General features: G+C 56.7%; 1 protein-coding gene across 4 annotated transcripts in view; it reads left to right on the top strand.

The window, feature by feature from the left end:
* Window positions 1-16,165, top strand: part of ESYT3 (extended synaptotagmin 3) — an 87,187-nt gene that overhangs the window by 20,428 nt on the left and 50,594 nt on the right. For all 4 annotated transcript variants that reach the window (XM_055086945.1, XM_028489369.2, XM_024131878.3 and 1 more), the window contains exons 2-10: window positions 3,409-3,450; window positions 4,820-4,954; window positions 8,325-8,401; window positions 9,993-10,059; window positions 10,680-10,769; window positions 11,261-11,316; window positions 12,697-12,817; window positions 14,748-14,918; window positions 15,608-15,690. In XM_055086945.1, coding sequence (XP_054942920.1) covers window positions 3,409-3,450; window positions 4,820-4,954; window positions 8,325-8,401; window positions 9,993-10,059; window positions 10,680-10,769; window positions 11,261-11,316; window positions 12,697-12,817; window positions 14,748-14,918; window positions 15,608-15,690 — 842 coding nt within the window. The remainder of the gene's footprint in view (window positions 1-3,408; window positions 3,451-4,819; window positions 4,955-8,324; window positions 8,402-9,992; window positions 10,060-10,679; window positions 10,770-11,260; window positions 11,317-12,696; window positions 12,818-14,747; window positions 14,919-15,607; window positions 15,691-16,165) is intronic.

Raw genomic sequence — 16,165 nt, 5'->3', positions numbered from 1 at the left:
GGGACGAAGTGAGAGAGTGGCATGGACATATATACACTACCAAACGTAAAACCGATAGCTAGTGGGAAGCAGCCCCATAGCACAGGGAGATCAGCTCGTTGCTTTGTGACCACCTAGAGGGATGGGATAGGGAGGGTGGGAGGGAGGGAGACGCAAGAGGGAGGAGATATGGGAACACATGTATATGTATAGCTGATTCACTTTGTTATAAAGCAGAAACTAACAAAATTGTAAAGCAATTATACTCCGATAAAGATGTTAAAAAAAAATTGCCTTAGTGAGAGTGTGGAGAGAAATTATACGCCTATCTCACCTGCTATAAAAAAAATTCCAGACAGATTTTAAATGCGAAAGCTAAAGCACAAAACCAGTAGATAAAAACAGAATAACTTTGAGAATTTGCAGTAGGGAAAGGTCCAGATTATAATGGGAGAACAGACTCATTTGTCTTCATGGAATTGAGGAAGCACTGGGTGTGAGCAGTTGCTCCGTGAATGTCAGCCTGTCTCATTTCCTCCCCTGGTCCAGAACTGACTCAGGGGCAGTCACAAAGAAGGTGGCCCGGTTCTTGTGTTGGCTCCCTGGGGAGGGATGACATGGCTGAGATTCGGACCCAGGGAGGCCCTACAGGTGCCTAAGGCAGAATAAGCTGTCTTGATGGTCTCTTATTTTCTTTGTCTGAATCGCTGCTCTGGTCAGGGGTTCAGACTCACTCTCTGGGGGAATCTCTTAGACAGGAGCCTCAAATACAGGCATGGGTGGCCAGGAGAGACCACGACAACGTCCTCAGAGTGGGCCCCGGGCATTCCATTGCTGTCCTCAATGTCAGGGTGAGTGTGGGTCACTCTAATGCAGGGTTGGGCAGGTCATTGGTACCTCACATCAACCCTGACTGAACTTCAGGATCGCGCCAGGAACTTGTTAAAAATAAATTGGAAGGCCCCGCCTAGGTACACCCTGATTCAGTTGGCGTGAGGCGGTGCAGGAATCTCCGTCTGACTAGATCCCAAGTGTGGGCAAAGGTTGGACCCACCAAGCTGGATCACCTTTCCAGTGTTCAGCAGATCAGAGCTTCTCAGCTTCCAGGGGTGAGAATCACCTGGACGGGGGTGCAGGACATTGTCAGGGGTATGCACATAGGGTGTGCGGGGACGGGATGGGAAGTGCGGTGTTAGGACGGCAGGAAGGGTGTGAGGGGTCCAGCCAGTAGGCTTGGGCACAAGAGGAGCGGAGGCACCAGTGACGGCCCCGCTGCAACCAAACTCTCCCCTTTGTGGCGGTCCCCCTCCCCCTGCCTCGGTGCTGATCCTGTGCTGGAATAGCCTGTTAATTGCATGCTTCCTTCACCAGCCTGAGAGCTCCTGAGGGCAAGAACCTTGCATTCATTCATTCATACATTCATTCGTTCCACAAATAGTTATTAAGACATTCATACACCAGGGACAGGCGCTAATAGGAAGCACGGCTGAGTCAGCCCACCAGAGCTTGTGGTCTGGTAAGGAGGCAGGTGGAAGACCAAGCGGCTCTCATAAGGTGCGTTGAAAGCTGTGATGGAGAAGCAGCAACACATACTAGGGACACCTAGCCCCCGCTCGAGCGATCTGGAAAGGCTGCCTGGAAGAAGGGAAGTCTAGGAGGGTGGTGAATGGAGCCATCAACGGGGAAGAAGGGGGTGTGTTTCAGGCCCATGTGCAGGAGTTTTTACTTTAGTGCTGGGCAGTGAGTGAAATAGGGGGCAATGGAAGGGTCTCACCCTACACTTGGCTGGTACCCAGCTTGGGACCTGACCCAGGGCAGCTGCAGGGCATGTGTGGTGAACTGGCCGGGCTGACCCTGGCTCCTGGCCCCCGACTCCCCCGACGATTCCCTTCTGTTCCTGGGCTGGGCTGGCTCCCCTTCTGGGAACCAGGCAGTATTTTTCTGGCAGCACCTGGGAATATTAGACGCTTCTCCAAGTTGGTATGGGCCACTGCCCAGAGGTGGGGAAACTGAGGCTGGGAGAATGGCGTGATGTCCCGGGAGTCTCAGAAACACTGAGCTCCTCTGAACTGTCACGGCTGTTAAAAACTGCTCCTGAGAGAATGAAATGTCTCTCCGTCTCCTCCTGGGCGAGTGGCCTAGGCCTAGGTCTGCGTTTGGGCCCTCGGGGCATCCCCTTGGCAGGGCTGCACCAGGTGTGTGAACTGCGTGGACGCGTTTATTCGGTCCCTGGACAGTGCGTCTTCCGAGCCCCCAGGTGGGAAGGGCAGGCCCTTTCTCCACCTTCGGAGGTCCCAGGCCCACCGTGAATCTGATCCGGAGTCGGCCTCGTCCTCCGGGGACTTGCGGCAGGGTGACAGTGATGGCCGTCCCTTCCGATTTACTGATCCGTGTTCTGTGCCAGACACCCAGACGCTCTTACTCTGTCCATCCCAGAAAGCCCTGGTGGTGGTGCAGGGGCGGCCCTCGTGGGGGGTCTCTAGTGCACTCAGTAGACATATTCCGAGACTGAGACTTGTGGGGAGGGGGTTCAGCACCCTCAGAATCAGGTTACGCGACGGTTAGGCGACAGGATTGTCAATTCCCCTCAGGGACCTCCCCCCCTCACCCAAGGGATGTGGCGGGACTCACCCAGCAGGCCCTGGAGGGAGCTGTGCTGTGACCATAGGATCTGGCCCAGGGGCCTCCCTGCAGGGGATGGGGGGGCTTGGGAGGGGGACCCCCGAGAGCCGAGGAGGGGCACGTCCACTCCCCAGTTGCCCCTGGAAACAACACGGTGCCCTTTTTGGCCTTTTATATTGGCACCAGTTACCTCTGGAGTCAGCACAATCACAATATATTAAGTGAAAAAAAGCAGCCTGCAGAAAAGCACTGTGACCTCAATTTCTGTGAAAACTACACATACTTGTTTCTGGAAAAGAGTGGAAGGAAACGCATCAACCTGGTAATGACAGTTATCACCGGGTGGCATTCTCTCATAAAATATTTTCCCTTTCGTTTAGCTGTATTTTCTAATTTTTTCTACAGGGGCTATTACTTGTGTCATTAAAGGGAATAAGAGGGACAGAATCTGCAAGAAGCAGACTCGGGTGTCACCCTGGGGAAGGCCCGGGTTGGGGTTCTGCACTTCCACTGGGAAGGTGGGCGAGGGGAGGGCGGAGGGTCGCTGCAGAGCTGCCCCTCTGTGCCTCCTGAGCCAGGAGCTGGCGGCCAAGGTCAGGTCAGTGTCAGGCCGCATGTGGGCGCCTTCGGGCTGGTTGCCTCCCCCTGGCTGCCTGGCCGCCTGCTGCGCTCCTCCTTGAGGGTGGGCCGGCTTCCAGTTTCCAGGCCAGGTCAGTGCAGCTCTGTGCTTGGGAGTGGGAACCCACCTGGTTCCGCAGGGCGGGCAGGTCTCAAGTCTAACTTCCCCTTGGGGCTTCTGTTCCCTAGATCCACTTCCCGGACGTGGAGCGGGTCGAGTGGGCCAACAAGGTAAGGCCAGGGCGGGCCTGGGGGCACCGGCCTCACTCCAGGCTTTGTCCTCCCCTGCAGCCCTGGCTGAGTCACCCGAAGCCTGGACGGGGCGGGCAGCACGTGGACAAGGCGGTCCTGGTGGGAGCCCTGCCCGGGGAGGAGCACAGATGGCCCTTAGTCGCTGGGGTGGGGGCCTTCTGTCTGTCGCTTGCTGTTCCCACCCTCCGGGTTCTTGTCATCACCAATGACTTTCTTTTCTAAAAAGAAAATATTTTTTATTGTGAAATTAATGCATGGCCACAGCAGAAAACTTAAAAGTACAGAGAAGCACAGAGCAAAATGCAGGCCTCCAGTGGCCCACCAGGCCGAGATCAGCACATCCTGGGGAGAGGAAGGCAGTGATTCGGGATTTGACAACAGCTCCTAATTACCAAAACACCCTGGTGATTAGGGAACCAGGGTTTCGCCTGGTTCCCAGCCCGGATCTGGCAGCACTGGCTGTGCAACCTCAAGCAGGTTGCCTAATGTCTCAGAGCTGGTCCCCTCCTTTGTGCAATGGGAATAATGATGGTCCCTGCCTCATGGGGTTGTTGTGAGTATTAATGAGGTAATTAAAACACCACAATGCCTGGCTCATCGAGGCCTGGGAGGGATAGGGGCGTTAAACCCTGAAACTGAACTTCCTTTAGGCTCCTCTGATTAGGGTTTCTAAAGGGGGAGCTGCATCTTTAAACTAAGGCCCAAGTCCCAGAGATGGAAGAGGCCTTTGCCCCAAACAGAACATATAGGCTGCTCTCCCCCCACCCCTCCCCCTCCCCGCTGCTTACCCCTCTCTGCTCACCATCTTCTGCCACCAGGTTCCATCTCTCTACCACCTTCCCTCTCCACACGTCCTACACTTGGTTCCCAGCACCGTGAATCATCCTGCTGCAGAAATCAGCTACAGGCAGCCTTTCCCGATTGCTAGAAAAAAAATTAAATCCACAGGAAACAATTTAAATTTCTCTTCTGTGGCTTTTTTGTTTTTTTCTTTTCTTTTCTTCTTAAACCTCTGGCACCTGCTACTTCTTGTTTACACCACAGTGTTGTTCAGGTAGCTTATGTTTTAGCACAGAACTAAAGGGCCTCATCATATTAAGTTTAGTGAGTGACTATTTCATCGTGGGCTGCAAAATGGCAGCAAATCTTGGGATCTAACTGTAAGAGTGAAAACGACGGCTGTAGTTATCCGATGTCTGATGGACAGATTTACGGATAGGTGGGTAGATGGGATAGGGGGTCAGGCAGGCAGATGGGTGCTGCAGCATAAGGGCCACCCCTGGGCAGCCATGGGTCTGGGGCAGGGGGCACAGACCTGACCACCAAAGGCCCCTTCCTGTCCTCCCAGATCATCTCCCAGATCTGGCCCTACCTAAGCATGATCATGGAAAACAAGTTCCGGGAGAAACTCGAGCCCAAGATCCGGGAGAAGAACGTGCACCTGAGGACCTTCACCTTCACCAAGCTCTACTTCGGACAGAAGGTCAGTGCTGTCTCGGGCAGCGCAGCCGGACCTACGGTGCAGGCCCTTCCCCAGCCCCTGCCAGGGTTCACTCACAGGGGGCCCATTCCCCACCTGTACTTCCCAGCCTCTCGGCCTCAGGATAAACCCCTCAGCCCCTAGTCCTATCACCACCATCTCTACAGGTTCTGGGGAAGCCTGGCTCAGAGAAAAGGAAAAGGAGAGGTGGGAAATAATTCCACTCTTCTTAAGCAAAATTTGGAGAACATGCCATGTGGTGGTGGAAGCCAGCCTGACACAAAGACATACAAGTCACGCTTCCTAACCTCAGCATCAACTGGGGAGAACTCACCATCGCAGAGTGAGATAGTCAGTGCCTCAAAGCAGTGACTAATTCTCTACCAATTGGTTGATGCTGGCTATCCGTGTTATAAGCCCAGGCTAGTTCTGTGAAGATACTTGGTGACCCAGGATAAAAGTGTGTATATTGAACACACCTAATGTCATGTCCCTATTCTAGGCTGCATTTCCTATTCCAGCCTCTTGCCCCACTGTTGTAAAAGTCTTATTTTGATCATCAGAAAATGCATACCCCAGGCAGAGCCGCTGTGAGCTCCATCACCCCGTAAATCAGAGGCACTGGCATCTGGTCAGCTCCGGAAGAAGCAGATGTAGAGGGCAGGCCAGGCTGATGAGAGCTGTCGGCCAGCCCCAGGGTGTGTGCCCCGCTAGCCTCCCAAGTGGGGGCGGATCAGGCTTACCTGAGCCCTGGAGGTTCTGGCTGAAGCCACTCAGACTCTGCCAGGACTCGCTTGTCCCAGCATCTGTTGGCTCATTTGTTCTTTCCCTGTTTCACTCACGTATGACTTCCTGAGCATGGCCGTGTGCAAGGCACTGTAGACAGAGATGGTGTGGCTGTGCCCCTGCCTTCAGGAAGGTCCCTGTCCTGTTGTGGAGACAGATGTATAAACTGGTGGGTGATGGACACCGACATGGCAGTGCATGCACGACGTGGAGGAACGCGTGGCTTCAGCAGTGGAGGGGCGTGGGAGTGTGGTAGTCAGGGAGGACTTCTGGGAGGGGTGATGTCTGAGTTGGCGTTTGAAGAACTCAGCAGGCAAACAGTCAGGAAGCTTGCGGACCGCTGTGTTCATAGCAGAGCCTGCCGGGCCAGGCTGCTTGTTGGGTGGTGATGCCTGTGGGACAGCGGGCCCTTGCTGGTGGCAGAAGTAGGCAGGCCTAGTGACGTCAGAGAGACCTCAGTGAGCGGTCCTGAAGCGAGATCTTAGTTCCCTGCCCAGGAATTGGACCTGGGGAGCCTGGATGAAAACCAGGAATCTTAAGCACTAGACCACCGGGGGCTAGAGGCTAGAAGCAAAGTGGCCCTGACTCTTGCCCCCATTTGAAAGCAAGAATGTTTCAAGGAGGCAAAAACTGTAAAAACAGGCACAAAGTTTATTATCAGAGACACAGCATAACATGTGAGAGAACACACGGAGAAATTGTTTGTTTAAGGCAGAATCGAGGCAGAAATACACACCCAGAGAGAAAGGGGGTGGGCATCCTCCCTAATGAGGAGGAGTGCCGTAAAGCGGCGGTTAAATCGTCTTATGTAGGACAGTTCTTCCAGGTCTTTGTTTACACTTGGCCAATGGTCTCATTTCTTTTCCCACATCTGACTGGACCCTCCCCAAGATGCGTGCGCAACTTTTTCCTAAGATGGATCCCACCGCAGAGGACTGTGGATGCATGTCCACACTTATTATAGCGTGGCGCCCCCTCCCTTTTTGACCCCCAAGGAGCCTTCCTGCGCATGTGCAGACAGAGAAGTTTTCCTTGACCTCAGGACTGGTCATCTTATCTCTTTACTTCAGCAGAGCTCAGCTCTTGCCACCAACTTTGTCCTTGGAGTGTCTGGGGAAAAACAAGCTTCAAATTTACTCCTCTTGACAAACACCAGCTGTCCAGTGAGGGGCCCATCCATCTCCCATCTCACTAGGAGTGGCTGATCCTGAGAGATGATTTTCACCCTGTCACGAACACCTGGCGGGGCCCGGGTGGCGAGGTGGGGGTGGGTGGGACCTGCAAGTTGACCAGATGTCCCAGCCCTGCAGGAGAAATAGCTGACTCCTGGTCCTGGCATTCAAAGCCCTTCGTGTCCTGGCTCCTCCCACCTCTCTCCTCTCCACTGCGGGGGAAGTGGCGGGGGCATCACAGAGGACTTCCTCACGTGACCTTCCTGGGCTTGGCCAGGCTCAGTGCGCTCACTACACCCACTCCCTTCACGCCCATGAGTGTTTCCTGCTTCCTCTGATTCCCGCGTCCAAGCCCAACTCTGCTCACTGCTGTGATAACCTTGGGCCAGTGACTTAACCTCTCTGAGCTCCAGTTTCCTCATCTGTAAAAGGAAAGGACTCACTTCTAAGGGTGGTTGTGAAGCGTGACTAACAGGCCTGGCGTCAGGGCCAGTCTGCGTGGGTGGGTGAGCAGTGCTCCACGTGGGGCACCTGACCAGCCTGGCGCCCCACACTCACTGTGAGCCCTGAGCCAGGGCCGCCCTGCCTGGCACAGAGGAGATGCTCACTGTGCTTATCCCTCCTCTCTGTGGCGGGACCTCCAGGTAGGCAGCCTTCTCCAGAGCTGGTCTCTGCAGATGGAGGTCTTGGGGCTGGCTGAGCTTCCACAGGTGCCTGCAAACCAGCCCCCAGCCCAGGAGCAGACTTCAGGCTGGGGCAGGTCGGTGACAGGCGCCTTCCTCCTCCCGAGGCTTCTGCTGGTTTTTCTGGGTCTTCTACATCAAGCCAGGTGCTGTGTGGCCTGAAGCTTCTACAATTCTGGGGGCCCTCTTAAAAAGAATTTTAAACAAGTGTAAAACCAGGACAAAAATGAATGTTGAATAAATATGAGAACATATGAGAAAATAAATCACAACAAGTTGTACTTTTAAAAAAGCTGACCTATCACAAACTCTGGGAAAAGTTACATAATCATTTAAATGAACAGTTCAAGATATCCCTGTAATACTTTTGTTCCTGCATTTTTGGCTCCATACTCTGATAACCTTTGCATGTGACAATGCATTTGTAAGCATCACTTTCCATGGAGAGAATAGAAGGATAATAGAATCTTTCCTCTAGTGTGGTCGATTGAATTTTTTTCTCCAACGTTTTATTATGAAAAATTTTTGTTTGTTTGGAGAGGGAGGTATCAGGGTGCCAAGGATGGGCAGGGACTGCAGGGTGGATTTCTGCTTTCATGCCTCATCCTGGGAGTGCTGTGGTCACGTTGGTTGTTGTGGACGAAGCCCAGCTCTGGGCAGCGAGCCAGCAGCGCACCCCGCCCCCCTGCCTGCAAGACCCCTGCTGACCCAGTCCTCTGGCATCTCTTCCAGTGCCCCAGGATCAACGGCATCAAGGTGCACACTAACCAGTGCAACCGGAGACAGGTGGTCCTGGACCTGCAGATCTGGTGAGCCCTCGTGCCCCTGGGGCCAGGTGTGGAGGGCAGGGGAACACTGTGGGAACAGCCAGGTTGAAGATGGAGTCGCAGGGAAACACTCATTTGGGGTGTGAAAGCCCCTCACAGTACATATGCCCCTTCATCCCCCTGGGCTGGAGCACAAGGTCCCTGCTGGGACGGGGAGGAGTGGCAAGAGAACGGATGGTCCCAGGGGAGCCACTACTGTCTGAGCCCTCAGCCCAGGCCTGGCTTCTCCCATAGACCAGGCACCAGGCGTGTTTTGGGTACCAAGGCCTGGGCAACAGAGCTTTCTTGGAGGCCAGGTCACCTGGAGGGTCAGACCAGCTGTCTCAGAGAGGATGTAGCAAGAGAAAGCAAGTGTGACAAGAAAATGTGGGGACTTGTGGTGTAACCCAGGGAGCTCCGAGCACAGGCTGTGAAAGGCCAGCAGGAGAACTGGGCTCTGTGGTACCTCAGAAAAACTAAAGGATACAAAGACACACAAGTGACTTGTTCAGTGGGTCGGGCAGGGGCACCCCTTTTGAATGAGGCTCGTAATAGGCTTGAGTGAGAGAGAATGGAGATTCAATCCAGGAAGTCTTCCTGGCGGTGGTGGGATTTGAACTGTGCTTAAAGGACCAAGGATTAACTCCTGAGGTTCCAGAAGGTTGCCATTCATTTCCAGTGCCTCTATTTCCTGTCCTTAGCCCAGAGGCTGGCGCTGAGAACACGCTGGGAAGACAGGAGGCAACGCCAGAACACCCATCACTGTATGGGGGCTGGTCTCAAGTGTGTTGAGATGCTAATGGCAATTGGGCCCTCCCAGCCCCAAGGCTCTGCCACAAGATCCTTGTGTGAATAGTTGGGGCACGTCAAGGTCATCTAGCCCACGCACCCAGCTTTCCAGTCATCTCAGGGAGCCCCTGGGGTCCCTGAGTTCCCCTTCCCTTCCAGGGGACACTCAGCATTTCTGTAGCGTCTGGCTCCTCTGCCTGTGCCCTGCAGATATTTGATGGCCACCCTCTCCCTCCACATCTCCTTCAGTCTTTTGATGGAGTCTCTGCTCTCTACTTTCAAGGGCACCCATTCTGGGCTTCCTGTGCCCATCGCGTGGCAGGAGCTGCCTGCTGAACTCAGGCTTCTGAGAACTTGTTACTGTGCCCACCTCACCACCCCCAGCAACAGCCTGCATGAATGGCGGATGTTGGTTGCAAGGCTGCTCTGTGTCCCTGGGGAAGAGGCCTGGGCAGAGGTGGGGCAGAGGCATAGCAGTGTGTGCACCCAGACCCCCTCCTTCGCATCTGTGGGGTGTCGTGGGGCGAAGTGGTGCCCAGAGGTCTCTGCCCTCGTGGGCAGAGGTGGGGATGCACGTGGGACCCCTGGGTGTGGGGACCCCGGGGACTGCCTTGGGGGGGTCTGGGCAGTGTCTGCGCAGAGCTGAGAAAAGCCGAGGCTGTCAGGGAGTCCACATCCAGGTGCTGCAGGGCTCGGGCTTGGCCATCTGGGCTTGGGCTGGGCTGCACTGGGCAAGTCTCCCAACCTCTCTTGAGTCGAGGACCTGCCCCTCCTCTCTGCCTTCCTTCTCCCTCCCCACTTTCAGCTACATCGGGGACTGTGAGATCAGCGTGGAGCTGCAGAAGATACAGGCTGGTGTGAAAGGGATCCAGGTGGGCGGAGCCCTGCGTGACTGCCTCCAGGTTGGGGGTCAGGGCAGGGGAAGCGGGCTTATGCTGGAGGAGGCTGCAGCGGGGGTGTTGACACCAAGCACAGAGGCTGGTACCAATCAAGGGACTCCAGGCCCGAGATCACAGGGCCAGGAAGTGGTGGCTGGGCTTCACCAACCCGCTGCTCAGGACAGCCCCACGCCTGCCTCTGTTCATCAAATCCCCCTGCCAGAGAGGCTTCAACTGCCCTGGGAAGTGAGAGGCTCTCTTTGTGAAGTGATGCAGAGCCGGTGCTGAGAAACTGAGGCGGATGGAGGAGATAGAGCTATCTTATGGTAGGACTAAAGGAGCTGAGCTGGAGCTGGAAAGCACTCCCGGGTCCCGGCCATGGTCACGGCTGCAGCCGCCCGGCAGCAAGGCAGTGGGGGGCAGTGGGGGCCAGCTTGGGAACCGGCGAAGGGAAAGGGGTGGCAGCTGCACGCTGACTTCTTTTCCCCCCGAGTGTGGTCCCTGCTGTGACGGCAGGTGGCCCTGACATCTGGAGATGGCTCGGGCATGAATGTGCAGAGCAGGTGCGGGAAGAAGGGGGGCTGAGGTCCCTCCCGACCCTCTGTGCCGTCCAGCTGCAGGGCACGCTGCGGGTCATCCTGGAGCCTCTCCTGGTGAACAAGCCCTTCGTGGGAGCTGTGACCATGTTGTTCCTTCAAAAGCCGGTGAGTCCCCAGGGCCAGGCGGGCTTGCCGCTCCCTGTGGGTCGGCACTCGCCCACTGGGCCCAGGTACTGGGTTTGAGCCGAAGAACAGACGCTGCCGAAGCCCACCTGGACCCCCCCATCTCATGCGCTCCCTAAGGCGGCCTGAGGTGCTCGACTCTGCTCTCCCCGAGCCCAGCAAACAGCCTGGAGAAGTGGCTGAGGTCACAGAGAGGAGGCTGTAACTCAGAGCCCTCGGATGCCAGGCTGGCCTGTGGCCATGCCCTCGGGCCTCTCCTGTGGTCCCGGCAGAAGCAGCCCGCCTGACAGCCCTGGTCCTGAGCAGGACTGGGAGGCACCCTCACCCGCCTTGCCCCCCCGCAGAGGGCGCCCCCCCCCACAGTCGGCTGAATTCTCCGTGGGGGTGGGGGCGGGGGCGGGGTCCTTGGCAGAGTGTTCTCAGCCTGGGCTTCTGGTTCCTTCCAGTCTAATGGCCTCCCTCTGCCCCTGCAGCACCTGCAGATCAACTGGACAGGCCTGACCAACCTGCTGGATGTGCCAGGAATCAAGTAAGTGCCTGTGTGAACTGCCAGGCAGGCCCGAGGTGGGGCCCTCCGGGCCGTGCAGCCAGTGACGGGAGCCACACCGTGGCTGTGCCCTCCCTCTCCCTCTCTGCACGAGGAGAGGGGTGGGCAGCTGCCCCCTCCAGAGGGACAGCGTTGGTGTGTTTGGAGTGATGCCATCAGGTGAGATGTCCTAGAGGAGGCCGCGTGGGCTAATGAGGGGCGAGCGCAGGCTCTGGAACCAGGCCAGCCAGACCAGGCTCCTGCCCCCACCCCCAGTCACTGTGTGCCTTTGGACAAGTTACTTCACCTCTCTGGGCTCTTCCTCAGTAAATGGGGAGCCTGGTTCCTCTGTCTTGAGGCCCCTGGGAGAACAGTCAGGTTATGTGCGGTGCTGGCACAGTGGGTGTGGATACACACGAGTGTCCTCCTTGTCCACATCCACTCCCTCCCCGACCCAAGTGTGTGTGAGAAGCCCAAGTGGCTCCCGCCCAGACACAGACATTGGCATGGGAGGGGGCAGCTGTCACAGCAGAGGCCAGTGAGGAGGAGCCGTTCTGGGCAACCCACCTTCCTGGGGCTGGTGTGGTGCTGCGCTCAGAGCCTCAGGCCTCTGAGAGGAGCAGAGAAGGGCTCCAGCCCCGTGTGGACACACCTCCCAGGAGGGAGGGACAGTGGACCATCCAGGGTAGCCCCTGGCTGGCTCGCCAGGCCCAGGCCCACTGATCTTCGCCCCCTGGGCTCAGCGAATCCAGTCATGCATTCTTTCACTTAGAAGATATTTCCTGAGCACCTACTGAGTGCCGGCCCTGTTCTGGGCACTGCCCCTGTCTCCCTCTACTGGCGAGATAGAGTCAGGCAATAAAGAAGGAGGATTTCAAGGTGATGTCAGAGAGTAGAAGGGCTACAACAGTGAACACGTACCTGGCATTTACTGGGCACTAAGCACTGTTCTCAGTACTTCACACGTATTAACTCATCCTCATAACAACCCCAGGAAGTAGGCATAATTATCCCCATTTTAGAGATGAGGAAACTAAGGTCTGGAGAGATCAGCAACTTTCCAAGGTCACACAGCTTGTGGTTGACGGAGCCAAGATTCTAACCCAGGATCCATGTCCTCGCTCTTGGCTACCATGCTGTGATGCCTCAGAGAACAGAGCAGGATTGGGGTGGGGGGGCTCAGGGGCGGTCAAAATGTACACCCTACATCCTCCCCCTGACCCCCCATCCAGGCAGGCTGGGGTCGGGGCTGCTCTGTCCCGAGACGGGCCCACCTGCCCCCAAGCTCTGCTCCTGGTTCCAGCTCCAGGGATGGGCGGATGGGCAGGCGGTCTGGGGGAGGTGGTGCCACCCTCCACAGCTGTGCGGGCCCACCGTCCCCAGTGAGGTGTCAGACAGCCTGCTGGAGGACCTCATCGCTGCCCACCTGGTGCTGCCCAACCGTGTGACTGTGCCCGTGAAGAAGGGGCTGGACCTGACCAACCTGCGCTTTCCTCTGCCCCGCGTGAGTACCCGCACGGGCCGCGGAGCACTGGGCCCAGAGCTGAGGGACAGACGGGCCAGGGAGCTGCACCCTCAGATGGCGATGCTCATTTCCGCCCTGTGAGGGCCTGGCACCCTATTTTATGGGGCGAAGACTGAGTCTCAGGAAGGTTGAATGACTTGCCCAAAGTCAGCCGTCTTGGGAGGGGAAAGGCCCAGGGAGCATTCCTTCCTGGATCCTGGTCCCCCGTGCAGCCTGTGTTGGGGACTGTGGGCAGTCACACTCGCTCCCGGGAAACCCCAGGAGCCTCCCATTCTCCCTTCAGGGACAGGAGGCTCCCATTCCATCCTTTGGCGGCAGGAAGAACGCTTACGTCTTCTGGGAAGGAGCCAGGACGTGGGGCTTCCTTGGGTGCTCAGCCCCACTGCCCCCGCCCGTCCTGGGAGCTCAGGAGGCCCCTGAGGAGGGGGCCAGCCCTCAGGGCTGTCCTCAGGAGGACAGCCACATGGCCTCCCTGCAGAAGGTGTCCTGGCCGTGGGGCTGGGAGTCAGGGCCTCAGGAGAGGGAAAAGTGCCTATTTTTACCATCAGAGCCAGGTGTGAGGCATCAGGCCACGCAGGGGTGATGCATGGCCCGTACCCCACAGTGTGGTTAGCAGTCTCAGTACAGCACCGTCCCCTCCATCATAGCTACTGCAGACATTCTGTCCTTAGGGCATATCCCACTAGAGATGTACCGTCAAGTGGCTACAATTTAAACTCACTTGGAATAGTTCCTCTCTGTGTGTCTATGACAACTGGCCGTGAATATTTACATGGATTTGTTTCCTTCCATTTTCTGTTTCTAGAGTTTTTTACCTTAACTTCCTTTTACAATCATGTAAAATATCTTTACACTTCTAAAGGCCAGTGTGAAAAACAAACTGTACTAGACTAGAGTCTAGCTTCTACCACCTAGTCCCTCCTCCTCCAGTATTTTTCATTATTTGTTTTCTAATACAAGCACATACTCGCGTGATGGCTGTGGGTACGCATCTGATTACACGCATAGTCCCCCTTTCTTGGATGGACGGCAGGAGGCCACAGCTCGCCTCACCTTGCTGTTATCATGCATGTGTCATGAGGGTCACCCCATGACAGTGTGGTACGTGGTACTCCACCACGTGAATGTACCGCATCTATTCAACCAGTTCTCTACTGACGGACGGCTGAGCTGTGTCTGGTCTTCTGTTATTTCCAATAGTGCCGTCATGAAGAGCCTTGTCCACATCTTTTCATATGTTTGCCAGTATGTCTTTAGGATAGATTTCTAGACGTGGGATTGCTGGGTCAAAGGGCAAATGCATATGTATTTACTGATATTTAAAAGAAATAGTTCTAGGCCGGAGGCCTACTGGCCCCCTGAACTGTTGTTTTTCCTGGTTCGTGTGCTCTGTTCTGACTTGTGACATAGCCTAGGGTGTTGGGAGTGGGGTGACTCAGTGCTGGGGCCTTTACGAGCCCAGGGACCCACTGCCAGCAGCAGGCAGTGGCCACAGGGGTGTGTACACCTGGGTAGTGGGAAGAAATGACACCGGGCCTCAGTCTACGTGTAAGCTAGAGAGGGGCTGGAACGCAGGAGGAAAGCTGCTCGGGTGGCGTGGCAGTTGGCACAGGACGAGGAAGTGGCCGCGGTGGAACGGGCCCTACACGGGGCAGGCTGGAGGCACGGAGGGGTGGGAGGGCCGGGAATGTGGCCGGGCATCGTGGTGCAGTGGACAGAGCCCTGGACCCTGCCGTCCCTTGCTGCGTGGCCCTGGCCAAGAGGCTGTCGTCTCTGGCTTCTGTCTCCCTGTCCAGACATGCGGAGGGTAAGGTGGGGCTGGGGTGATAGCTGATGGCTTGGGCTCTGATGTCAGGGGCTTTGAGGGCCCTAGAAACAGCTGTGAGGCCTGGGCTGGGGCATTTTCCAGGGAGTGATCAGAGCCCACTTGCTGGAGGCAGAAAAGCTGGCCCAGAAGGACAACTTCCTAGGACTCCAAGGCAAGTCAGACCCCTACGCCAAGGTGAGCATCGGCCTGCAGCATTTCCGGAGCAGGACCATCTATAAGAACCTGAACCCCACCTGGAACGAGGTGTTTGAGGTGAGGGTCTCCTTAGCGCCTCCGAGCTGCTCTCCATGCCCTCCAGGGCTCCACTCTGGGTGGTTCTGTCCCAAACAAGGGAGGCCCCTGCCTTCATGGTCCTCACACACTCACGGGCAACACTGGGCCACAGGCGTGGCCCTTGGGGACAGGCTTCCAGAGGTGGGCCGCTCTGGCCCCTGACGGAGGGCCAGCCTATAGACAGATTCCTACGTCCCTTCCCAACCAGAGCCGACTTTGTTGGAAGTTTTCAAATCAAATCAAAGAACCTCAGGGGCAGTTCTGCCCCAGTCCTCTCAGCCTCCCCTCCCAGAGCCCGACACCAGGAGCCTGAAGTTCTGCCTTAAGTTCAGCCACAATCCTTATTGCGTGAAGGGCAGGCCCACAGCTTGAGTGTTGCAGTCTGGAAGCGGCAAGCCCCGGGCAGAAAACACAGCAGCCAGCATCCCGAGCACCCACCCTCCCACAGGCTTGCACAAGCTGCCTCTAATCCTCCGCACCCCGCAGGAGAGGGCATCACTCCCTTCTTACAGGTGGGGTTCTCCAGGCACTGAGAAGGGCAGGAACCTGCCCCGGGCTCCGAGCTGGCAGGTGGCAGAGCTGGCACTTGGCTCCCCTGGGGTCATGCTTGAGGTCTGCTTCATCGGCCGTTGTGGGCTGCAGGTCAAGTCACCTCTCTTTCCTTCCAGTTCATAGTGTATGAAGTCCCTGGGCAGGACCTGGTGGTGGACCTGTACGACGAGGATCCTGACAGGGATGACTTCTTGGGCAGGTGAGGAGGAGGGCCAAGCTGGGCCTGGGGCACAGGGCTCTAGGTCTTGAGGCACAGGTACCCCTGCTTCCACCGCCCAGAGCCCTGCAACCCTCGCTGCACTCTGACGTGATGACTGTACCAGGCAACCCATTCCATCGTTCCGCACCGCTGCCACAAACCTCCCCCCAGATGCCTCCTGAGTGCCCAGCCCTGAGCGCCAGCCCTCTGGGGATACAGGGAGGGCCCCAACGTTTGTGTACCGTGGGCTCTGCTTTCTGTGCTCCTCATAATGCACCCAGAGTCCCCGCTTGGAGCAGTGGGCAGGGCCAAGGCTGGCACGGATGGCCAGGCCCCCGGTACCCAGGAACCGTCTGCTCACTCTGAGCTGGCACTTGGCTCCCCTGGGGTCATGCCTGAGGTCTGCTTCATCAGCCGTTGTGGCCTGCAGGTCAAGTCACCTCTCTCTCCTTCCAGTTCATAGGAACACAGAGCC

Source organism: Physeter macrocephalus, chromosome 1 (assembly GCF_002837175.3).
Source record: "Physeter macrocephalus isolate SW-GA chromosome 1, ASM283717v5, whole genome shotgun sequence".
In the NCBI taxonomy this organism is placed as follows: Eukaryota; Metazoa; Chordata; class Mammalia; order Artiodactyla; family Physeteridae; genus Physeter; species Physeter macrocephalus.
This window is presented reverse-complemented; position numbering and strand designations above follow the sequence as displayed.